At 38.3% G+C, this 26200-nt stretch overlaps 1 protein-coding gene across 1 annotated transcript in view; it reads right to left on the bottom strand.

Moving 5' to 3' along the window:
• The window catches only part of LOC126356132 (small ubiquitin-related modifier-like), a 33250-nt gene extending 21120 nt beyond the window's left edge, over positions 1-12130 (bottom strand). The window contains exons 1-3 of the mRNA XM_050006840.1: positions 12024-12130; positions 11848-11916; positions 1358-1435 (exon numbers count right to left, since the gene is read on the bottom strand). Coding sequence (XP_049862797.1) covers positions 1358-1435; positions 11848-11916; positions 12024-12038 — 162 coding nt within the window. The 5' untranslated portion in view covers positions 12039-12130. The remainder of the gene's footprint in view (positions 1-1357; positions 1436-11847; positions 11917-12023) is intronic.
• Between the last annotated feature and the right edge of the window lie 14070 nt (positions 12131-26200).

Here is a 26200-nt window from a genome sequence, read left to right as displayed (position 1 = left end):
ATAAGGATTTTTAAATGCTATCCATTAATAACTGGACAAGTGGCTGGCTGAGCATTACCCAAAAAAGGGTATTATTTCACTGACAGATGTGTTGTTCATTATAAGAACATAAAAAGCTTTAAAAATTTGTGTGAGCACAAAAATGATTATTTTTATGTATTCCCTTTTGCTACCAGTCATGCTAAAACTGATTGTTTTGGAGGAACTAGAAAACTTATACTGAAAAGAGCTAGTGTTCAACTAGCAGATGATGCAAAGTAACTATCAGGTGTTTACTATTTCTACAAAGCTAAAATTGTCAAAGTTTCTTACTTCCTAGAGAAAGTCAAGAGATATCCTACACAAGAACCTAGAAGAAATTACCGACCACCTGCCCAATGCCTGAATTTTCACCTTTACAACCCAATTTCTGGTCATTCTTTAGAGATTAGAAAAGTAACTACTTCTGAAAAGCCTTCCTTGATTTTTTGATTCTGTGAAAAAATCCGTACTGGACATGCCCTTGTCCTCAACAAAATTCTTTTGTAGCAGCTGTATATGATGACAGGTGGTACTTTGCCTTCGCCAGGAGCACAAGCTGTTTAACTACTTTTTCTCCACCCACCTGTACCACCAGTGTCATTCTTTTGGCCTGAGAAGGGAGATTTGTTTTTGTGCCCTAGGAAAACATCTTATGTGCTGTTGGTGTACCTAAATAAACAGAATGTATTACATTAATGAAAAAGATGTGAAGTTAACAGAATACAACTTGTGACAGTGGATTAAAAACCGAGATGCTCTAAAGAAGTTTCAATGATTGTTTCAGGGATCTTAAATTAACATTAGTGAGGCTAGAATAATTGTGATCCCAACTTGTTTTTTCAGCTCTGCACTTTCATAATCTCATATGAATGATATTCTGAACAATGAAATGATATACACAAAATACTGTGATTCCAGATTGGTGTGGCCATTTGTCAAAAACCTATTAATAATTTTATTTTATAATAGTGTGTACGATCTTGGGAATTACTTTAGACAAATTATTAAGTTCCACTAGGTTGGGGAAATTTTAGCAGCATTTTTTCAATGTGTGTGTACTGTTTCCAGACCTTGGGAAGAGCCATTATATTATAGCATATGTGCCAGAAGATGAAAATTGCACTTTAAATTCAACGAACAGTTGAAACTGACAAATTGTGTGAAGAGAAACACTTCATTTCAAATAAATTTATGGCCTCAGCAGAAAAGATTAATAAAAGCCATATTTCTTTTGCAAACTGAAAAGAACTATACTATACCATACATAGTACTCAAAATACAATGGAAGTCTTGAGTTCATAAAGAATCAAATTTTCCACAATTTTACAATACATACCACTCTCTCACTGTAGCTTTTCTTCAGCTTCCCCATTTGTGTTGTCATCTTCACACGGAAGTGAATTTCATTGGAATCCTGTAACACATTTTTTCTGTTTATAAAAATCCTTTAAAGTATTTTATGAAATATCTTACATTTTTCCTAATCTAACATTTGAGGCTGAACTTACTGCACTCCAAAAGACCACTCAACTGCCACCCACAAAAACTTCTTTACTGACAGTATCTGTTTTTGTTGCATATACCCTCTTCAACTTGTGGTTTATACATAGTAGTGCTATTTTGGACAAGATATACCATTTGACGATTACATGGACTACATTACAGTGGCAACAAAAACATTTCAAGGACTATTCAACATGTTTTACAAAGATCATAAAGATGATTGTAAAATAATTAGATGACAATCACATGCCTAGCATTTAACCGATCTAAGATGCACAGATCAAACGACTGACTTTTCAACTTTTTGATTGGGCAATTCCATGTCAAATCAACAAGTGCTACAACCTGACCCTCTCAGATTTTTCCGAAGTATGCATATATTACTCATAAGTCATGAGAAATTAATTTTTCACATTTTTCTGACACAAAGTTACCGAGTAATGGACCTTCCAAAATTGAAAAGATGACTAATTTTTGACTCGCGGAACAATGTTTTCTTTACAACTTGTGTTCTAATTAAGCTAGAACAATAAAACATACTTCATTGGAAAGCTCTTTTATGATACGAAACATCAACAGTTCACAAATTGTTAAAAACAACATTGTTGAATTTATTGAATTTTGCATAAGTATTTTTCAAATTCTCAAAAAAATATTTGTGATTTACATCCACATATTCTGAAAGTTTCAACTTGGGATGAGAACAGGATCACTATCAAAAGCAATTTTACATTAAGGGCAGTGCTTTAAAAATTCATAAAAACTAATTTTAGATATTAGGCCTACTTCTCACCAGATGTATGTTGCTGTAAAATATGGAAATTAAGAATGACTTGTAAGTGACAAAAAACGTATGTTTTATGCTTCTGTAATTAATAAATACAAAATGAAAACTTGAAAAATAAAGAAAAAACACAGAAAGGTGAATACCTGAGATCAGACCTAAATTCAGTTAGAAATTACTATTAATTACAAACAGCCATCCTATTAGCGCACTTCTTCATACTCCGAACTAATAACCTGTTGCACATCAACATTTCTGCACTGGACAACTTATATGTTCGCCCTCTCGCAGTTTGAGGGTTCACTATTGCCACTACTTCCCTACTGCTTATGGAAAGAATGTCTGGATGACTCTGAAATGTAAAAGATGGTGACAGTCCATGTGGATGTAAGAAACAGATTTCATCATCCTGATTTTTTTCCAAGTACACAGGTTAACCACCAGTGTCCATTATAATCACAAACAACATATCCTTTTACGTCTGAACGGTATTGTATCACTGTCAGAAACTGTCACCAGTTCAATTTTACTATCAGAGTTTGAATACTCTTGTTATTTTGTCCTTGCTAAAAGGAATAAAAGTGAAGTTTTTGTGTCCCTACAATTTTGCAGCATTTCTCAAATCTCTCCATGTGATCTTTTATAGCCTACTTGAAGTTCATTCCTTCTATGTTATCCATGGCAAACATATACAGTTTTTTGGTGTCATTTGATCACTGTATGGCCGTTGCAGACTTGCTCGAGCTGCAACTCGTTTAACTGTTCCACCAACACCATCACTAGCACCATTCCCATGTGAGGTGGCTGAAAAGTGCCATTCACTTTCAGTTTGGAAATCATCTTCATGATGGCACAGGTTGATAAAGTTCTTCCTATTTTTATAATGAGCTGCTGCTCCATCAGAGAAATGATATTTTTTTCTTGGTTTTCAGGAAGTCCATCAAGTACAATTGGAACAAATGGACAGCAACAGTTTCATGTATTAGGCACTCTGATATGATTAGAAGACTTGTGTGCTCGAATTTGTTCCCATCCTTGTAATAAGCAACAGTGGGATGAGTCTTTGCTTGCATGTTTGTCTAATGATAGCCTTGACCTTCATCCTGGATGGCAAAGGAGTAATTCTGAGAAAAGTCACAAATCACTAAGACCTCGCCTGCTTTAAGTTCATTTCTCAATCTCTTTTGGAAGGTTGATTGTTGACTAGCAACAAATGAATGTTGTTTAAGTGATTTTAATTTATAACAAAAAACATCAATAAAGTTGTCACATGATTTTATGATTGTTTCTAGAGATGTGTGATCAACAGAAACCCATTGATGGTAAGTTGTATTATCAATATCATTAGTATTCAACAAATCTTGTAAATATGTCTTAAATGTTTCTGGGCCAGGGCAGAATTTACATTCACCAAAATGACAAGCAGGTAATGACAGATTACATACAACTCTTGCAATGCAGTCAAAGTTTTTATTGGATTATCTTTATTCTTTGTCAGCTGAGGAATGTTACATCCAGTCAGCATGAGTGAAGTTTTGATGGGTAGTACAGAGACACACACAGACTGTGTACCTATACTTCCAGCTAAAACAATTATTAAGACGTAGGTCTGCAAACTTCAAAACCAATGTGGAGCTCTGGATGGTTGTCTTTAAAGTTCACATAAATTTCTTTCAAATTACTTAAAACTAGACGTTTTTGTACTTTCCGTTTTTTCCGTTATCTCTCACAGGCACAAGTCTTTTTCCCCAAGCACTGGCTTGCTTATCTCATCAGAACAATATAAGTTTCAACAAAATCAGGAGTTGTTTTATCAAGAGCCTTGCCAGGTTTTGGGTTTGGTGAAGACAAAATTCCCTCGGCATTCATTCACCAAATCTTTTACTCTGCGAGCCATGTAATTTGTTATGTTAAAGTCATCTTGAAGCTTCTTAACTCTCTAGCTTGTAGGTAAAATGGTAAGAATTTCCATCTGTTTACTTCGAGATGTACATGTACGAAATTTATCGATTAGCTGACTGATCATCTCAGATTCTGAAGGATCAATGTACCTCTTCTTTTTCGGAAGGAAGCAATAATACCTTTGTTTGAATTGTTGAGGTTAATGTAATTAGTTTTTACTTAGGATATTTTGCTTCACAGTTTTTCTTCTTAATTGGTGATTCACCAGACTGTAAAGAAGCATCCAACCTTTCTAATGCCTCACTTGCTGCAATGCCTTGTACATCACTATCACATTTCTACTTGTGCATTTTTTTCCTCCCAGCAGTAGTTACACACTCTACAGATAAGAAAAGTTTTTCTTGTTATCATCCAGTGTGCAACAGGCTGTAAGCTTTTCTTGTGGTTATTGTGGCCCTTTTCATTAAATGGATTGCAGCACAAAGCTGAAATTTTAGGCATTTTATATTTATCAAGTGAACAAACTAATTTAAAAAATGTTTTTTAATTTGAATGCCCTAGCTTTTAATAGTATGCATACATTAACTGGTTGTAGGCATACAAACTTACAGACTTATGAGGTTGGTACAAAAGTAGCATTAAGCTAGAGTCTAGAGATTTTACTATAGCTGCCTCACAATAGAAGAATGTGTGGGGTCACTTTCAACAATAGGTGAAAATTGCTGAGAATATTAACCAGAGATAAAATGCTGAACAGATTGCAGATAGTAACACCAAAGAACCATTTAATATATAATCCTTAAAATGAGAGCTTCCTTTTTTCTTTTTTCCCATGGTTTTACAGCTATTAATAAATAGTTAGCACTAAAGTTTAATAAGCAGTTATTAGCTTCAAAAGCACAATTTGTGGACCTTTTAACAGAATCTAACACTAATCTTTTAATGTGAAGCAAAATAATAGAAATTCACCTATCTGACTGATTTGGCAGAATCGTGGTAAACATAAAAGTGCTTTTGATAGTGACCCCATGCTCATCCCAAGTTGAAACTTTCAGAATATGTAAATGTAAAGTGTATCTTTCACATTTTTTTTTGAGAATTTTAAAATACAGATTGTAAAAATTCGATACATTCAACAATGTTATGTCTGGTATCATAAAAGCTCTAAATGAGCTTTCCAATGAAGTAAATTTTATTGTTCTAGCTTAATTAAAACAAGAGTTATAAAGAAAACAACATTGTTCCACGAGTTATAAATTTGTCATTTTTCCAATTTTTGAAAGTCCATTACGCAGTAACTTCTTATAAGAAAAATGTGAAAAAATTTTGTGGTACTATTTATGAGTACTATAGGCATACTTAATTTCATTTAAAGCCAAGAGGGTAAGGTTGAAAACTATGGTTTCATTTGTAGCTTTCACGCGGAATGACCTGATTATGTCAATAGCTTAAAATTCATTCAAGCATAATTCCTATCACTTCAGACAGGGAGGTTACCTTCATAGTATCTGATAATATTGAATTTAACACGTTAAAATTCAGAAATAAGAAACATGCGTTTTTGTTTTCTCCAAAAAAATTCGTGGCCCAAGATACAGACTTCCAAAGATGACACTGAACATTTTGAAGATGCCAATTTTGGATTAAAATGCTGAACATCTAACAGTTCTAGATTTTTATAAAAGTTTTTTATTTGAAAGATAACTGCTGTATGATTACAATAGTATCCTCAATTTGGACATATCCGTGAAAGGTCTTTTAGTGTTACCTTTTGAAATTTTTTATAATTCACAGAAATTTTCTGTTGACTAGTACCATGGTTCTATTTTAAAATATATTTTGTAACTTTCACTGAAGTTTTTCTTACTAATTCCTTTGTTAAAATGTTTATTTCTGTTGCAGTTATTTCTTTTCACTTTCTTTGTTGCAGTTATTTCTCTTCGCTATTTTGTACTTTGTCTGTTTCTTTGTTCATTCATTGCAGATTTCTGTATTGTAGTTCTTCAGTGCTTATTTGTTCACTTAAGAGGCTTCTAAGAAATGTGAAACCATCCAATGAGTGTCTTTTCACGAGGAATTTGCCAGATGAGACAGCTGCGAGTTTTGTGGAAAGGACTGTCTGAAATGTCTTCTGACTGGGGCCATGGGCAAGAACTGTGCTGATTATTTGCATATCCATAAAAAGAGCTGACTGAAAAGTAATGCCTCCACCTTCGTAACTTTTCAACAGTTGGCAGCATTGGTATGTGGCAGGCACTGGCTTGTTTTGTAGCCTCTTCTCTACAGCTCCAGCTGGTGGAAGCCTTAGGACTTAGTTGTGTGTTACAGTGTGAAGTATAGAACCCTACACAGACCGCCAGTCAATGCAATTTAAGCAACGCACAGTCATTGAATTCTTGACAGCAGAAGGTGTCACCCCGCAGGAGATTCATCACAGAACGAAAGCAGTTTACGGTGATTGTGTTGATGTGAGTATTGTACATCATTGAGGCAGGAACAAACGCCCTGTGTGACAGTGTTGGACGTCCTGTGACGGCAACCAGAGTTTCAGAAGCAAAATGTTGACTGTCTCAGTACAACCATTTTATCACTCAGAAATCGCAAGCACAATTGGCTTTTTCACAAGAAAATGTGGGTCACATTATCGCTTTGCTTGGCTATCTGATCTGTGCACAATGGGCAGCCAAGGTGCTATGCCTGAAATGAAAGAGCACAGACTAAATTTGCCATGAACTCTTCTCCCATTATGAGAATGAAGACAACACATTTCTCCATCTGCGGGGACATCTTAATGCTTCTGATGAAGATGTTGAGAGAACTGCAAGATTGGTTGCGTAAATAGTGTGTACTTCTCCCATGACAGCTTTAAAAACCTCTTTGTTGGCAGAAACGTATCCAACTAACTGATGATTATGTGGAAATGGATATTGGTAATTAACGATTACATTTTAAGGATTATTTCTGCACTTTATTAGAATATTCCCATCCAAACTCAATTAACAAAAGGTGGAGGCAGTTTTAATTCAACTCCCATATAAAAAACCACACACACACACACACACACACACACACACACACACACACACACACACACACACACACACACACACACACACGACTGTTCAGGTTAGGAATAAGTGTTCTCATTTGAAAATGTTTCCAGTGATCTGAACAAGGTGAAGCCCCCCATAGGGCAGATGCAGATTTTGCATCAATAGAGGAAGAATTAAATACCCCAAACCAGTCAACATCCCATCTTCAGAAGAAAATGCACCATAGCACTTTTGCACTAATTGCCAGGAATTTTTCACAAATATCAATTTAGCTGCTGATTACTGTACACCCCACAATGTGAAAAGGTGCAAGTTTTAACTATTATTCCAGAGACATTTTCAAAGAAAACAATTCAGAATCACATTCCATCAGCATTAATGCACATCTTAGACAAATCAAGAAATGTGAGGTTTGTAAAAGGAGTCTTTGGAAGACCAGATCCCTATTATGGTCATCCTGTAGAAGCAGCTTAAGGTCAAATAGTGCGATCTTATCTGGAAGATAAATGGGACTGTTACCAGAGTGTCAACAAAAAAAGACTAACTGTAGCAGCTGAAGGTCAAAAAGTTGTGAAAGTGAAGAGGTACATGACTCCCAGTAGTAAAGAAACTTCTGCAATTTATAAGAGCAACTATAAAACTTCACATATTGGAATGTCAAAAATTTATGCACTGCAACATAAGTGGGTAGTTCCACAGCCACCTAGAGATGTCTGTTTATGTGTGTGCTGTGCAAATTCTGAACTTTGTGTGGTAACTTCTAAGAAATTCCTGGAGCGCGTGACCTAAGACACCTCGGTTGGGCATGTGTAGTCATTAGTAGCCTGATGTAAAGGAAGAGACTTGTTTCTATTAAAAATGTGATGACTGCCCTGGAAAGGCAGGAGTGTCTTTACAGACATTTGGCCTGGAAGACGGAGCAGATAACTCTGCAGAAATTACATATGCGACATGGGAGGAACATAAACTATGTAAGAAAACCGTTGCCTTCGACGGCTTCATAGACGGACTTTGTAAACAGTCAGTGAAAGTAGTAACACAGCAGCATCTGAAGCAATTCCAACACCACCACCACCACATTGGAGAAGTGAAAGGGTGTGTACAGGCTGAAGAACTATGTTTAGTGCTTCAATGTGATTTTGCTGAGAACTGGTCTGTAATTCTCTCACAAGAAGTACAAGAGTATCATTGGAATTATGCCCACATTTCAATTTTTACAGGAGTAACATTTTCAAAACAAGACCACAAGTGTTGCATTTTTAAGTGATGACACAGGACATGACTCAGCACATGCTTTACTAGGAATGCACAAGATTCTTCAACTGCTAACAGGGTTCCTAGTCATCTTTAAATCATTACCAGCAACTGATTAAGTCACTTGTGTCAACTGACTGGGCATACTGTGCTACTGCTCACAGGAAGGGGCCTTGTGATAGCGTAAGCACCATGCTATAAATCTCTCCGAACCAAATACAGCCGCAATTCAGAATGCTGAGGATTTTACGAGAAATTTAAAATCTTACACATACAAAGCCCTCATTGTTTGTCCAAAGAGGAAATCTAAGAATTCCGTGAGCAGAAAAAGAACAGGCCAAATAAACTACACATGTTAAAGGAATTCAGAAGACATTTTTGGACTCCTAGTTATGGGAAAGCTCATATTGTCCACACTTTAAAGAGCAAGAAAGAAGACATCTCAATTTGTCTGGAAAACACCTTAGAAATAGCAGGCTAATATTCAGATTCATAAGCTGAGAAGGGGGCAATTTGCGTCATGTGTGTACTACTGTGACTGTTGGATTGCAGATATTACAGACAGTGGTTAGGAGTTAAACGAAACTGTAGGGAACTTTTTGCTACCACATGGACCAGCTGCTGGATATAGCTTTCACGCTGAAGGACAGCAACAATGCCATCAGTGCTTACTTCCTGTTCACAATGTTTTGAAGACTAAGGGCTCCATTTCCTATTGGTTCAACAGGAATGCATCACTGTATCAAAGAAAGATACCGAAGTAGTGGAACACATTTTTAGTTCATTAACTGGCTGATTCAAGTACAAAACAGAGGCCACAGAAGTTTAATTAACAAACCTTTAAGTCTTTGGACCTTTCACATACATTTAGGAACCATTTAAAATGCTTGATAAACAAGTCTTACTCATCTTTCGAAACTAAAATTATGTTAAATAAGGCTAGGTTTTGATTTTTATGAGCCTGTTATGTGATAGTGTGGTAATATAACAGGCTTTTTGTACGGCAAAAAATTTCAATTGTTTAACCTAAAAGTGAAAGCTCTCCTTTTCAGGGAATGTACTACATGGTACTACACAACAGAGGAAAAAAGGAAATTATGGATTGGCATTTTGGGGGGAAAAATGCCTCTAGATAAATAAAAAAAATTCAGAAGACTATAGTAAAATGACAAATCCAAATGGACAATTTCTTTGTGATAATAACAAAATTGGCCTTAAAATAAAGTGTCTAGAACTGATTCTGAGATACAGCATTTACATTTTTTCCCCAAAATTCCCCATCTTCAAAACAGTATGTGCAGTGCCATCTTTGGTGTGCTGCATCTCTGAGCAGAAATTTCTTTGCAGAAAACAAAACAACTCCATTTGAAAAGATGCTAAATCCAATAACATTCAAGACTATGAAGGTAAGATTTTTTTCCTACCCTGCCCAAGTATGGACTGAACATCACAATTTGGGAGAAAATTATATAAAGAAAACATGAAGGACATTAGTGTTTAATCAAATTTAAATAAAATTCAAAACCTACAATACATTCTTCTGTAACATGAGTAACAAAATACCATAAAATTTAATTTCCAAGTGCACCATTACAAATCAAGTTGAACAGCACGATTTGACTGTCAAATGTTCATACTACTATGACTACAAAGGGTGGGAGAGCAATTGTTGCACAACGGTGAGACCGATGTACCTAGGGCCACTTCTGTTGCGATTGATTCAATACATGTAGCTTAATTTGTCAACTTATGTTTTGGCAAACAGTTCATGTAACAAACATTCTCCAAAAATTTTATCCTCAAAGAGTCAATAGAAAACTTTTTAATAGAGCTTTTGGAAGTTAGCTTAAAACTAATGGAAATAACTGGTACATCATCAGTTCTGTGATTTACTTTGTGTATAAATTTGCAATTTACACCTCATGCTGCACTACAGCTGCTTCAATGACGTAGAGCATATTTACAGTAAAATTTACACCAGATGTTAAGCATAAAGAAGTGAATATGTTTCTATGAGATGACCAGATGCCTTTTGCTCAAATAGGCTTTGCAAAAGTTCTCTGCAATATTAGAGTGACATACCCCAAGCAAATCATGACAAATGTAAGCGCCATCAACTTTTTAAAAGCATTTTAGACAAGATTTTTGGACTGAAAGTTCATTTATATATTTTGTATTTGCTACAAAGATTATGCACTGCCTCAAGTTTTACAGTGATCCACACCGAGATCCATGCCTCTAGTCACAGGGTTTGAAAGTGAGCCTCTGATCTTTACAATATGTGAACATGACAAATAACTTCAATTTATTAGACAACCTTCAAGCACAAAACATAACTGAAGTCGTATGTACACACTGTAAAAACAGAGTAGCTACATGATTAGAAAAATTGCAGAAAAGAAAAATCTTACTTTAACAGGGTGAAAAGTTCTATCATAGTAGCAAATTCCCTCCAATAGTTCATAGAACTGCCAACCAAAGGAATATCAAAAAACTTCATGTCCATAATGTTTTCCTAAATAATGTGACTAGGTACAAAGTGACCCAAGGTACAGTGGTCTACCTACTATTCGTTCAACTCCACCTCAACAATGGCCTACGGCCACGAAACAATTTCACCCATCAAAATACTTTTCCATCATTAGCATCTATTCCAATCCTCATGAAGGTAGATAGTACTGCTCTTTAGCATGACGAACAGCTGTAGCAATAATTTATCTGATTCTCTAACACGAAGATCTTACAAAAATAGCTTCTTAATTCAAATCAACGTTGCCAATACATACATTTTTTAACCACGCTAACCTTAGCGCTGCAATAATAATGATTAGCCTGTTAACACAGACTCGCTAGTAAACAAAGGGAGGGTACTATCAAAGACAAAACAATTAAATCAGCACAATATCCGCAAAGCACGGCTGATACTCCAATAAACTGCAAGATTGGTAAGCCTTGTTCACAAATTCAATGCAGCACTGAACAGGTTAAGTTAAATTTGGTCGTTAGGTCAATATACGTTCAAACACATCATAGTTAAACCACGACACAAAATCTGTTTGATATTAATGCAGACATAACGTACACCTTTAAGAAGAACTTCTTAGAACTCAACAGCAAACTACTTCAGAAAAACTGAAAGCACAAGCAATGTAGCTAATACATAAGGACACCTGCTCAATGCAATTACAGCGTGATTGGCAACGTTTATTAGCATGTTGCTGCAAAAGCCTAAACATAAATTGCATCTTGTGTACTACGAACAAAAAACGGAAGTTACGAAACTAAAATCTGATATAAAAATGTGGATACTACCACAGAGGCAACACTTACGTTTCCCACAACTTTCAACTTTATGTATTCTGAGTTGCCGTCTCCAGGCCCGGCGTCAGGTTTTTGTTCCTAAAAACGCGATCCCAGAGATCATTACCACACCCACAGCTATATATCCAAGAAATCATCTCATTAACTTACAAATTATGTAATAATCACATGACTACATCAAATACCTGATTTTCCGACATCTTCCACAAACGTAACTATCCACGCGCCAGAAAACTTCAACCCACAATATGGCGCCAAGCTTTGTCAAAGACCCAGCCAGTATTTGTAAGTTCTACAACGTTATCGAAGTGCGTTCAGTAGCCAATAAATTTCAACGATATATCGAAACGAAATGATAAACGTCAACGGTACAGAAATGAGTATTAGTTTAAAACACTAAAGTTAAACTGGTGATGTAATGAGTACATAATTCAGGTGGAAAAATTCGTTATAAAAATCCGCTCCTCATAACGGACTTATCATCATCTTGATAATTCTCGTAAACATTTCACAAAAAACCCAAAACTATTACATCGAAATAATCGAATTTATTAATGCAATTGCATGGAAAGGTAACAAATTAAGGGAAAATAATTATAGGCAGCGTATGATAATACTTTCACAATACATTGACGTAAAATATTGTTTAACATATATTAGTCTACATAAGTCTGCCTACTCCCCCCCCCCCCCCCCCCCCCCCCCACCCGCCATGTGGGGCCTCTTGTCGTCGTTGGGGTCTTCAGTCCTGAAACTGGTTTGATGCAGCCCTCCATGCTACTCTATCTTGTGCAAGCTTCTTCATCTCCCAGTACCTACTGCAACCTACATCCTTCTAAATCTGCTTAGTGTAGTCATCTCTTGGTCTCCCTCTACGATTTTTACCCTCCACGCTGCCCTCCAATACTAAATTGATGATCCCTTGATGCCTCAGAACATGTCCTACCAACCGATCCCTTCTTCTGGTCAAGTTGTGCCACAAACATCTTCTCTCCACAATCCTATTCAATACGTCCTCATTAGTTATGTGATCTACCCATCTAATCTTCAACATTCTTCTGTAGCACCACATTTCGAAAGCTTGTATTCTCTTCTTGTCCAAACTAGTTATCGTCCATGTTTCACTTCCATACATGGCTACACTCCAAACAAATACTTTCACAAATGACTTACTGACAGTTAAATCTATACTCGATGTTAACAAATTTCTCTTCTTTGGAAACGCTTTCCTTGCCATTGCTAGTCTACATTTTATATCCTCTCTACTTCGACCATCAACAGTTATTTTGCTCTCCAAATAGCAAAACCCCTTTACTACTTGAAGTGTCTCATTTCCTAATCTAATTCCCTCAGCATCATCCGACTTAATTCGACTACATTCCATTATCCTCGTTTTGCTTTTGTTGATGTTCATCTTATATCCTCCTTTCAAGACACTATCCATTCCGTTCAACTGCTCTGCCAAGTCCTTTGCTGTCTTCGACAGAATTACGATGTCATCAGCGAACCTCAACATTTTTATTTCTTCTCCCTGGATTTTAATACCTACTCCGAATTTTTCTATTGTTTCCTTCACTGCTTGCTCAATATACAGATTGAATAACATCAAGGAGAGACTACAACCCTGTCTCACTCCCTTCCCAATTACTGCTTCCCTTTCATGTCCCTCGACTCTTATGACTGCCATCTGGTTTCTGTACAAATTGTAGATAGCCTTTCGCTCCCTGTATTTTACCCCTGCTACCTTCAGAATTTGAAAGAGAGTATTCCAATCAACATTGTCAAAAGCTTTCTCTAGGTCTACAAATGCTAGAAACGTAGGTTTGCCTTTCCTTAATCTAGCTTCTAAGATAAGTCGTAGGGACAGTATTGCCTCACGTGTTCCAACATTTCTACGGAATCCAAACTGATCTTCCCGGAGGTCGGCTTCTACTAGTTTTTCCATTCGTCTGTAAAGAATTTGCGTTAGTATTTTGCAGCTGTGACTTATTAAACTGATAGTTCGGTAATTTTCACGTCTTTCAACACCTGCTTTCTTTGGGATTGGAATTATTATATTCTTCTTGAAGTCTGAGGGTATTTCGCCTGTCTCATACATCTTGCTCACCAGATGGTAGACTTTTGTCAGGACTGGCTCTCCCAAGGCCGTCAGTACTTCCAATGGAATGTTGTCTACTCCGGGGGCCTTGTTTCAACTCAGGTCTTTCAGTGCTCTGTCAAACTCTTCACGCAGTATCGTATTTCCCATTTCATCTTCATCTACATCTTCTTCCATTTCCATAATATTGTCCTCAAGTACATCGCCCTTGTATAGACCCTCTATATACTCCTTCCACCTTTCTGCTTTCCCTTCTTTGCTTAGGACTGGGTTTCCATCTGAGCTCTTGATGTTCATACAGTGGTTCTCTTCTCTCCAAAGGTCTCTTTAATTTTCCTGTAGGCAGTATCTATCTTACCCCTAGTGAGATAAGCCTCTACATCCTTACATTTTTCCTCTAGCCATCCCTGCTTACCCATTTTGGACTTCCTGTCTATCTCATTTTTGAGACGTCTGTATTCCTTTTTACCTGCTTCATTTACTGCATTTTTATATTTTCTCCTCTCATCAATTAAATTCAATATTTCTTCTGTCACCCAAGGATTTCTACTCGCCTTCGTCTTTTTACCTACTTGATCCTCTGCTGCCTTCACTACTTCATCCCTCAAAGCTACCCAGTCTTCTTCTACCGTATTTCTCTCCCCCATTCCTGTCAATTGCTCCCTTATGCTCTCCCTGAAACTCTGTACAACCTCTGGTTCTTTTAGTTTATCCAGGTCCCATCTCCTTAAATTCCCACCTTTTTGGAGTGGGGCCTCTTAAGATGGGGAAAAAAGTCAAAGATGTATGTTTTATTTAGGCGTAATATAACCGAATGACTTGACATTATGAAACATAACTGCATTATAGTGCGACTGTTAATCATAATACAGTCGAAAACAATAATCTTATAAGGTTCTACGAAATTGCTCTTCAATGAGGTAGGAGTTGCCTAGCAGGATCTAGAATCTAAGGTACTTATCATCCTATATATTTGATACTTAACCAAATTACGTGACCCTATTAAGGTCTTTGTAGAGTATTCTTTGATGCTAGGGTTATTTCATGAAAAAATATTAATGAGAAAGAGAGAGTGGAGGCAGTCAACAGGATATTCTATGTCTAATACCTCATGAAATTCTTATACACTTTAGTATTCTTACACAATTCTATATTATCAAAATACTATTCCTCTAAGTTGAATTCGCCATGAAAATATTAGTTATCTTATTAATGAATGTAAACATATAGTATAAACTAGTCTCCTCTTTTTTATATCACCTGTACTGTTAATCACAAGTACTGCAAATACATGCGAACAATGCCTCTTCATTAATTGTAGGATATGGATTATGTCACCTAGGTAGTAATTTATTTACAGTCTTTAAACTATTAAGTTGCCTATTTCTTCATTTACACTGTTCGAGTGTAAGACCTTTATTGGTAATGAACTTCTTTGTGAAGTACTGAATCACATAAAACGAGCCTTGTCCAAAATTCAGTGGCAATTCATTTAAATGGAACCAGCTTTTGATGTTTTCATTTATTTCATTCGTGGAAAGAGGACAAGTACACCTTTTAACATGTGGAAGGTCATTTATATGTATTGTAAACAATAGTAGACATAAGAGAGAATCCTGCAGCACACTATACCAGATTACTGCTAATTCTAATATAACACCAAACAAGGTAAATCTGACCTGTTTAGTTACAACTGTTACTAAGTGTTCAAAAGTGGATTGTCCATTATCATCTCAGTTTTTGGAAACATTGGGGATAATGAGATGGGATAGTAACTATTCATTCAAGTTTTCTTTCATTTTCTGTGAGTATCTCGAAACAGAATGCTTAAATTTGTTTGAGGAAATACCATCTTGAAAATACATATACTATTATATACACAATTCAACTCAAAAACATTTTATTGCTTTGTCACTGGTTTCATTAGAAATATTCAAATATTTATCCTTAAGAGCGTCAATATCAGTCAAAACTGCTTTTGAAGACAAAACAAGTAGCCAAATTTTATCAGACTTTCTCAGGACTAATATTTTTATAAACTGAAGGCTACTATTGAACAAGTGTTCAGACCTAAATTATTTGCTGCTTAAAGAAAAAGCTATTAACTGATCGTTTTATTATTTCCCTTTAAATAATTTTTCAACCAATTCTCTTGCTGGAGTCGTAACATCAGTTCCTGTCAGATCACTTAATTTAAACGCTGTTGGGCTTGACTAACACTTGGATGGATGACCACCAGGTCTGTTGAATGTTGTTGCAAGCAGGTTGCATTCAGCCATTTCAGGCAAATTGAGGAGCTACTTGATTAAGAAGGCGTGGCTCCAGTCATGAAAACTAACAACGGCTGGGAGAGCAGTGTGCTGACTTCATGCCACTCCAAATCAGCATCCAGTGATGCGTATAGGTTGAGGGTGACACGGCGGTCGGTCATTACCATTAGGGTCTTCCAAGACCCGTTGGAATGGAGTTTAGTTTTAGTTCAGTAAATAAATTTCCTCATTTCTCCTGTCTAATTTTTTGTTACTTTCAAAGTAATTCTTAAGCTGAATTACATCTTTTTGCCCTTATACCTTCGAACAGTTATAAATTCAGAAGCTAGTATGGTAAAGTGCCAACTGCCTGCCATGAGGTTGCTAGACTCATTCCAAAATAGTATAATGTTGGCTGTGATGTTACAGATGCCCACTCAGTTGTCATAACATCTTCAGTTTGCATCTACCTGTCAAAATTGTCAGGTTCATGTTGTACTCAGCTTCAAGCCACCATCATCAATGGGCATATTCAAAGATACACTCCTGGAAATTGAAATAAGAACACCATGAATTCATTGTCCCAGGAAGGGGAAACTTTATTGACACATTCCTGGGGTCAGATACATCACATGATCACACTGACAGAAAAACAGGCACATAGACACAGGCAACAGAGCATGCACAATGTCGGCACTAGCACAGTGTATATCCACCTTTCGCAGCAATGCAGCCTGCTATTCTCCCATGGAGACGATCGTAGAGATGCTGGATGTAGTCCTGTGGAACGGCTTGCCATGCCATTTCCACCTGGCGCCTCAGTTGAACCAGCATTCGTGCTGGACGTGCAGACCGCGTGAGACGACGCTTCATCCAGTCCCAAACATGCTCAATGGGGGACACATCCGGAGATCTTGCTGGCCAGGGTAGTTAACTTACACCTTCTAGAGCACGTTGGGTGGCACGGGATACATGCGGACGTGCATTGTCCTGTTGGAACAGCAAGTTCCCTTGCCGGTCTAGGAATGGTAGAACGATGGGTTCGATGACGGTTTGGATGTACCGTGCACTATTCAGTGTCCCCTCGACGATCACCAGAGGCGTACGTCCAGTGTAGGAGATCGCTCCCCACACCATGATGCCGGGTGTTGGCCCTGTGTGGCTCGGTCGTATGCAGTCCTGATTGTGGCGCTCACCTGCAGGGCGCCAAACACGCATACGACCATCATTGGCACCAAGGCAGAAGTGACTCTCATTGCTGAAGACGACACGTCTCCATTCGTCCCTCCATTCACGCCTGTCGCGACACCACTGGAGGCGGGCTGCACGATGTTGGGGCGTGAGAGGAAGACGGCCTAATGGTGTGCAGGACCGTAGCCCAGCTTCATGGAGACGGTTGCGAATGGTCCTCGCCGATACCCCAGGAGCAACAGTGTCCCTAATTTGCTGGGAAGTGGCGGTGCAGTCCCCTACGGCACTGCGTAGAATCCTACGGTCTTGGCGTGCATCCGTGCGTCGCTGCGGTCCGGTCCCAGGTCGACGGGCACGTGCACCTTCCGCCGACCACTGGCGACAACATCGATGTACTGTGGAGACCTCACGCCCCACGTGTTGAGCAATTCGGCGGTACGTCCACCCGGCCTCCCGCATGCCCACTATACGCCCTCGCTCAAAGTCCGTCAACGGCACATACGGTTCACGTCCACGCTGTCGTGGCATGCTACCAGTGTTAAAGACTGCGATGGAGCTCCGTATGCCACGGCAAACTGGCTGACACTGACGGCGGCGGTACACAAATGCTGCGCAGCTAGCGCCATTCGACGGCCAAGACCGCGGTTCCTGGTGTGTCCGCTGTGCCGTGCGTGTGATCATTGCTTGTACAGCCCTCTCGCAGTGTCCGGAGCAAGTATGGTGGGTCTGACACACCGGTGTCAATGTGTTCTTTTTTCCATTTCCAGGAGTGTATTTTGATCTCTATAGCTTCCAAAATCATTATCCCTCACACTTTTGGAGATATAGTGAAATGCAATTTTATGCTCATTTTCCAAAACATGTTATTGCATAATTAGTACAGTAAAGAAGTTATTTGTTTGATAGCAGTTACTTTGCTTTATCACACACTTAAACAAAAAGCTTTTTTATTATAACATACCAATACTCTACAATCTACATTTTTAACACATTTGTTTACTTCTATTGTTGTCTGTATGTGGCAATATTTATTTTGACCATCTGCCTTAATCAAGATTACACATTTCTCAACCCTTTTACGATATGTGAGGGAATTACCAGTTTTCCAGCATTTTATCGTATACATCAGCCTACTGACTTCATTTCCCTGTTTCTCCCTGTTTTCATTTATCCATAGTTTTCGAGACTTCTTTCTCCATCTTAGTCAATCTACTGACTTAATTTGTACTTATAATTTTGGTGTGATCCACATATCACCTCCATAAATCTACTTTAATTCATATGAAAACGATTTGGCTTGCCTCTAATGGCATCATTTTATTACCATCTCTTACCTACAGACAACCTTACTTCCAACTGAAAATTATTAATGTATGCCGAGTTTCTTGTTTCAGAATTTACGAATTACCAGATTCAATTACTTCTCTTAACGCAAAGTGTCGGTATTTTACTCTTACTAATCCTTTTTGTGGATCTCATTTATTATTTATGGGCTTTAGTCATTAATTTTCTTTCATGGGCACTCAGAATTTACTCACTGCTATTTTAACATTTAGAATTTACTGTTGCAAAATAACTCTCATTTTCTTTTATAAGTCATCATTTAGGTATTGTCATTTTTAGGAATCGTTCTTGTTTACTAGAAAGCTTTTGTAAACTAATAGCATATGTACAGTATGAAGGAATATATTCCTTACTTCCTCAAGATGGAACAGAAGGAGAGACTGAAACTTGGAAAGGAAGAAAAGTTTCATCCAGATGGCACCGCCCAGAATGCCAGACTGTCTACCCACCAGGTGGTAGACTTCCTACAAAATCTACTATAGATAGGACAGAAGAAGGTAATGAAATTGAAATAAGGTTTCACTCAGCTGGGACCCCACAGTACACCAAACAATGTATCTGGCCAACAGTGCTTGACTCCCTACAGAACTTAGTAGAGATAGGACAAAAGAAGATCATGAAACCTGGAAGGGAAATAAAGTTTCATTCAGCTGGAACTCCACAGTATGCCAAACTGTGTACCCACTAAAGAGTGGGAGACTCCCTACAGAAATCTGTCAGTATCAAATTGAAGGGCTTCAGATCTACAGTGTTTCATTGACCTAGCTTTTTCTTACTTTTCAGGTACTTCAAACACTCTGCGTTTGCATGAGGTCTACCTATTATTATCCTCAATGGTCCTTGATAAACATGTGTAATCTTCTTTGTTTCCACTGAAATTTTCTTAGGTTTTTCTTTAGTTTTGACTAACATTAATTGACCAATGTTAAAACTAGTGGGGGAAGATTTGGCGATATGATGTCATTTTCTGTCCAACCTTGATCTGTCGATTGTCCTTTAGCTCCTATTTCTTTGAGGATATAGTTCTCTTCCACATTAGCATTTTGCACATTATTCCTAAATTCAGTATCTTGCCGAAAATATCCCTTACTCCTCATTACTGTGATAGGTAGTTCCCATGCTTCATTATTACTGCCTACATAATTTCCAATGAAAGGCTCTGTAATCACTTGAGAATCCGATAAAGTTAATGCTAAGTGACTCTGGTCAAAGTCGATCTTTCTTTGATAGATCATTAAAAAATCTGTGCCAATTAACATCTCAGTACTCAAACTGCGAATGATTGAACAACAATGATCTATTAGTACATCACCTATACCAGTTGATGTCAAAGCTTGATGCTGTATTGCACTAGAAAGTTTTCCAGTACCATCTATTAGTCTTCCACCAGTAACTTTCATGACTGTTCACTCATTCTTGTTAGAAATAGAATCAAACTATCATGAAAATAACGCACTGTTACTCTCGAGAAGTTAGTTTTTACAATAGGATTAGTTGCTCAAGTCTGAACAGGTTCCTCATAAAAGTCATCTAATAAATATTTTTCAGTCTGTTTCCAGGTAAAATAGTTTTGTTCAGTTCCAAGTACATTTATACTTTGATTCATAGGGTCATCAATCTCTACATTCTTAGCTGCCTTTTACAACTGGTCCACCAATTTTAAATCAAAGCACTTGATGACGTTCTCTACTTTCGTTCGTTGCACGTCAGCTACACAACTCTCTGTCTCTGAGCAACCGCGTCCCCACAAAACATTGTTGTCTATAATGCTGTCCTCATATTTCACAGTTAGTGACAAGTAAATAGCTAATAGGTTCCTTGACCTTAACCCTCGTTATTATTGCTACCCCCTTATTTCAACAATTCCTCCTCTTCAAAACCTTGCAAAACTGACTCTACTTCCTTTGCTGAACTTTATCCTCCAGACTGCCATTATTGACAAAGGTGTAAGTCTTTGCATCATCTTCATCCTTGTCTGATTCAACCCTGTAATTTGGTCCTTCCTATTGCCTTTAGCATTTTCCTTTTCCTTCTTCACCCATTTTTCTAATGTGTCCAAAATACTATCAATTACATAACAAGATTGGTTAAGCAGGTCACTGGTACTGTCTGTTCCTGTTACATCATCCCTGTTGTCAGTTTGCGTATGCTTACTGAGTGTGGGCTGCATTTTTGTTACTGGCTGTGTTAATGTTTCTGACTGGCAAGCGGCAGTTTCCCTATAGATGAGAGTCGATTTTACACATTCTATTGTGTTCATTCGACTCAGATCGGGTAGCGTTCGTCTTGTCTCACTAGCATATTATTAACATTTCTGTCTTAGTCATTATAATTATCGCTAAAGCGCGGTGGCTACCTGTCTCAATAGTGGGACGGCGGCTATAGGTGTGGCATCTTGGCACTGGCGTCATGGAGGGAAATTCAAATTTTGGTAGGTAATAGGACGATTGAGCTACCTCCACTAACCTAACTCCACCCTCCTCTATCCCTGGAAATGGCAGGAATACAAAAATGGCGGGAAATTTACATTTATTGACGAGAATATCAAATTTTGTGTCTACACCTTGAGGTCTGGGCAACAAATGACCTAGTACACAACACCACCACCAGAGGGCGCTGTTGGTCGTCCCCAGTTCCTTCCCCATCGCCTCCCCACCCTTTCCCTATTTGGAAACTGCTGGGAAATATGTTCAGTCTGTGTCGAGTTGCTGGACTGAGAGGATCTCACGTTGGTAGGCTAGTGTACTGTGCACGCGGTTTTGTTTAACCAATTTGTTTAAGAATATTGTTTATTTATTTCTGAAATAGCAATGCACCTCAAAATTGAGACTGGTGTTTCAACACTTTACACAATATTAAACAATTACAGATTTTTTTATTCTGATAATGAAATGAACAATGTAATTATACTGTCACATATTGTGCTAAATAAATGTGAAACGCTTTGTTGTGGGCATTCCATGCACCAGAGCCATGAATGCTGGAAGAAGCCACAAACTAGGCCACACCACACCAGCCACCAGCCAGGGCCACCTAAGCACTTCCTTCAATGCTGGGAATTACTGCAGCCTTCATGGCAACTGGGTACCTGTTGTTTTGAACACAAACTGCTTCAGGACTTATTAAATCTGTTGTGTAAGCAATGTGCAGAATACTGTCACATACATGTCTTGAAGATATCACAGGAACTAAATGTACCACTGCCCAAAGAGAGAGAGAGAGCTTTGCAGATGATGAAAGAATATTTAAACAATTTGCAATTCCTGTGTATACATCTACTTGACAGATGTCCTATTTACTGAGTTAGTGGCAGCATGGCATGTAATTTCACATGACAAACATCGCTGCTATGTCTTTGTCTCTTTCCTCACAGCATATATTCTCCATTGCTTTTATCAGACTGATGCGAGCATAGTATAATTTCTGAACTGCAATCGGAGATGAAGAGTGAGTGCTATACACCTACAGAAAGCTACATTGTGTGTGTATCACAAATAAGCTACTTTTTTTTCTTTGGTGTTGAAGAAAATAGTTTTATCATCTTAATATTTGTCACTGTAGTGAGTGGGATAGAAAACTTGCATGTATGTCAGATGTTGGACATACATGTCCTGCATTAGAGTATTAAGAGTGTTGCACTCCACATGACTAATACTTTGGAAACCATTTGGCTTTAACATTACAGTGTGTTTAAGTGCAGATATATGTAGCCTAAGGTGTGCATGTGTTTATGTTCTAGGACCATTTCTCTCTTACCAATGCCTTTTTGGTACTGACCCCAGATACTAGAACAATACTTTAGGTTGATTTACATAAAATGCCTCAAACTTTGTTCGTCTCAAGCTTCATTATGCATAAACCACACGTTTCTTCCTAACCATCTGTTATATCATAACAATACTCTCATATCTAGTATACGTCGATAAGGGGTGTTAACTTCGTCGACATGGGCGCATCTGGAGAGATCTTGTGCGCTTGGATGGGTGCTGTGAGTAAGGTTGGTGCAGAACAGTCTTCAGTGAACAGCAATTATGGACTCAGCTCACTCTGCTCCTTCATGAGATGTGGAGTGTAGTGGGTGCAGTACCTTCCTACTTCTGGTCAGCTGTAAATTAAATTGGCAACAGTGTTGCAGGGAGGATCAGTCAAAGACAATGAAGGAAGATCTTTCAGTCTCCAACTTTACCCTAAAAACGCGACAATGCTCTGTGACTCCCATCCACATAGAGGCAATCGTAATCGTAAATTATACTAAATCGCAAATGTAGATCGATGACTGTGTAGTACGTCCATTCAATATTAATTCTCGAACATATGTACCAAAGTACACCAGACAATGTCCTACTCCGATGCAGTTAGGTTATCTACATATTTCTAGCACTTCGATCATAGAGTGTAGATAACCTAACTGCATCGGAGTAAGACGTTGTCTGGTATGCTTTGGTACATATGTTCGAGAATTAATATTGAATGGATGTACTGCACAGTCTTCGATCTACATTCGCGATCTAGTATATGGTACTTGGAAAGTAGTGGAGGAGCGTTTAGCGATGATGCAGAAATTGGGTAGCATACTGCTATGTCATTGGTCAGCATTGAAATTACGGAAAAACCGATAAAATTGATAAACTTGATCGCACTATCATCTTTTTACAGTACATTGTCCCATATTGATGGTGTCTTGTTCATCCTATCCACTCAATAGTACGCTGTTGATTACAACATATGATTGACTCAGGCCACTTGTTTCAGATGGAGAGAGTCTTGGTGGGAGCAACACCTTCCAGCCAGCACCAAATCAATGATCGTGTGCATGACTGCAGTATGAGGAATCAATCAAAATGAAAAACAAAGACGACTGCTAAGATAAGATTAAATGAAGAGGTTATCACCTTCGGACAGCTGTCTGCAAATGCTCTGCAATGCCGCAAACTCTTCCAGTTTCCTTATGTTATGATATCTTCTGCATTTTCGTCAGTAATAAACACCGCCTCTGTCTTTTATTTCAATTATCCTGTGTACTGTGGGAGCAGCAGCATAATTTACACTGTGCATTGTTCAGTTTTCTGTGAGAGCCAATGGATCGAAATGTGCTAATGTTGGTTTTGTGCCTGACCCGGACCTCGAAGTCATGGTGGAAAACAAAATGTATGGCTGTGTACACAGCTGTAGTCTTACACTGCATGAATATGTTACAGCAAAAAAATAATGTACCAAACAACAACATAGGGACCCTATCTTGTAACTGATAGTCTGTTGGATATGGTCCTCCTGCAGTACAGGCAATGAAACTTTGCACTGGTTGCACAAACGACATCGATTACTGGACACCTGCTCCAGCGGACCAGTGCATGTATATTTAATGGAATCACCACATATGGTCAATGTCAACACACAGTCGGTATTTGTTTCCTGATATATCGAAAGGGAGAATGCGGTAAAATCTTATCAAGTGGTCTACTGGATGATGTTAGCAGAGTTTTTATAGTTCATATTTCGTCTCTGTTTGATGGTACAAAATAATGATGACAGAGAGAATGTTTGAGTGCCAGACATGAATGCACCTTGAGGGACGCACATCTTCATTAGACTGTAGTATTTATATGTAGTTTGGAAACACTACACTGCAGTAGCAAATTCCTCGTCCTTCTTCCAGTTCCCATATCATTTGGATTCTTCCTAGTTTTCCCAATAAGAAACACCACCATACTTGCTCGTATTGCCTTTTCTACTACCTAGTGTTGCAGCAGAAAGCTTCGTTTGGCTCTGGCCTTATACACTGTACATGGTTGGTGGAGCTACGAGGTGTTCCCATTTCCACTGAATGGTCAGAACATGTGCCCTGCTACGCTATACCAGCTAACCTTGTTTCTCCATGGGCTGCAGAAAGTGGTAGATATAGCATTCTCCGACTTCTGCCCAGTTCCGACTAAGTGGGGATGATCACATGGACAAAGCTGCAGGGAGTGCAGAGACTGAAGAACCTTACAAGATGCAGAGTGATTGTCTAATGCCACAATGAAGTTTTGCTGTACAGGGTCCTTAGCAGATACGTGCAAAAAAAGGTGGCTCGTTTCGAGGTATGAGAGTGTCACAGATGTGATTCACCAGTGGCTGTAGCCATTAAAAGACATCTTCACAGGATCCAACGCCAGTATGGGGTTCAATGGATAGAACTGATTCAAAATCATAGAAAAGATATGTAAGAGAAAGCGTAACACTATAGATCTGAAAAGTCACTGTACTGGTCATAGGATTTTGTTCATTTCTTATAACTTCAATCTAGCGCTGCATCTTTTAAGTGATTCGTCACATAGCACACTCTCTACTGTATATGATAATTCTCAATCCTTCCTCGCCTGCAGCCCAGTGGATATATTGCAGAACGCTACAAAGAATCAAGATAGAATGCATTACAAATAGTGTTTGTTAGCCTGAGAAATATCTAGCGGCGGCAAGAGGAAGTTGCAAAAAGCAGCTTCATACACGTTCATTAGCCGAATCACTTTCTGTATGCTGTGAGAATGGTGAATTTATTAGGAGCTTACACCGCCGGCGAAGTGCACCCGCGCTTTCGGTCTGTTAATACCCACCCCAGCGATCACCATCTGTATTCAGTGTCAAGGTATTTGTGTGAAAGACCACTTCATTGGGAAGCAATACCATACCTTGATTTATAAAACTTGTATAGTTTTTAACTGAATATCGTTAGCAATACTTTTGAGTGCCTGTTTAACCAAGAGTGCTTTTTATGCAGGGAGACATTAACATAGCCGTTGCGATCGTGTTTTTGATTACTGGTCGTTTATAAAACGATTACATCTCTCTTTCTAAGACACACTGGCACCACTCACAAGAAAAACAAATGATACTTGTGCATCCATCGCGGATTTTCGCTCAAGATTGTTTGGTGTCATCAGCATTCAGTTACTGGCGAAGAATTATACTAAATAGGGGATGCGTGATAGATTCGCGGTGATCAGTGTTGGGGTGTAAAGTTACTGTGGTTAGTGTTCTGGCATGTAGAAAGAAAACTACTATGTCTGATCTTAAGGGAAGTATGGAATTGACATGGTGAACTGCGATTTCAGGGCATCGATAACCATAAGCGGGATGAAAGATTTTACGTGGAAAATTGTGTGCAGTGATAAGAATGGTACAGATGTAGATATTTACGGAGCCACAGCTGTCAGGAGAATATATTTCCCATACTTCACTCATTGTCAAATGCAATCAGATTCCGGCTGCAATGGTGATATTTAATTGTAATTACAGTGATAATTGTACGGTTGGTTTTCTAGGACGATTCTGCCTGCTGTACGGTTACGTGGCAGAGGTAGCCTGTGGACGGAACGAATGGTATTTGCGGCTTACAGCGGGAGCCATTGCTAAGCCGCCCAGGCTGGGCAGGTGGGGCACAATTATGTAGCTGACCTAACCACGTCACCTTCTAGGTGGGTGAATAACAAACTAATAGTCA

Source organism: Schistocerca gregaria, chromosome 3 (genome assembly GCF_023897955.1).
Source record: "Schistocerca gregaria isolate iqSchGreg1 chromosome 3, iqSchGreg1.2, whole genome shotgun sequence".
NCBI classification, from domain to species: Eukaryota; Metazoa; Arthropoda; class Insecta; order Orthoptera; family Acrididae; genus Schistocerca; species Schistocerca gregaria.
This window is presented reverse-complemented; position numbering and strand designations above follow the sequence as displayed.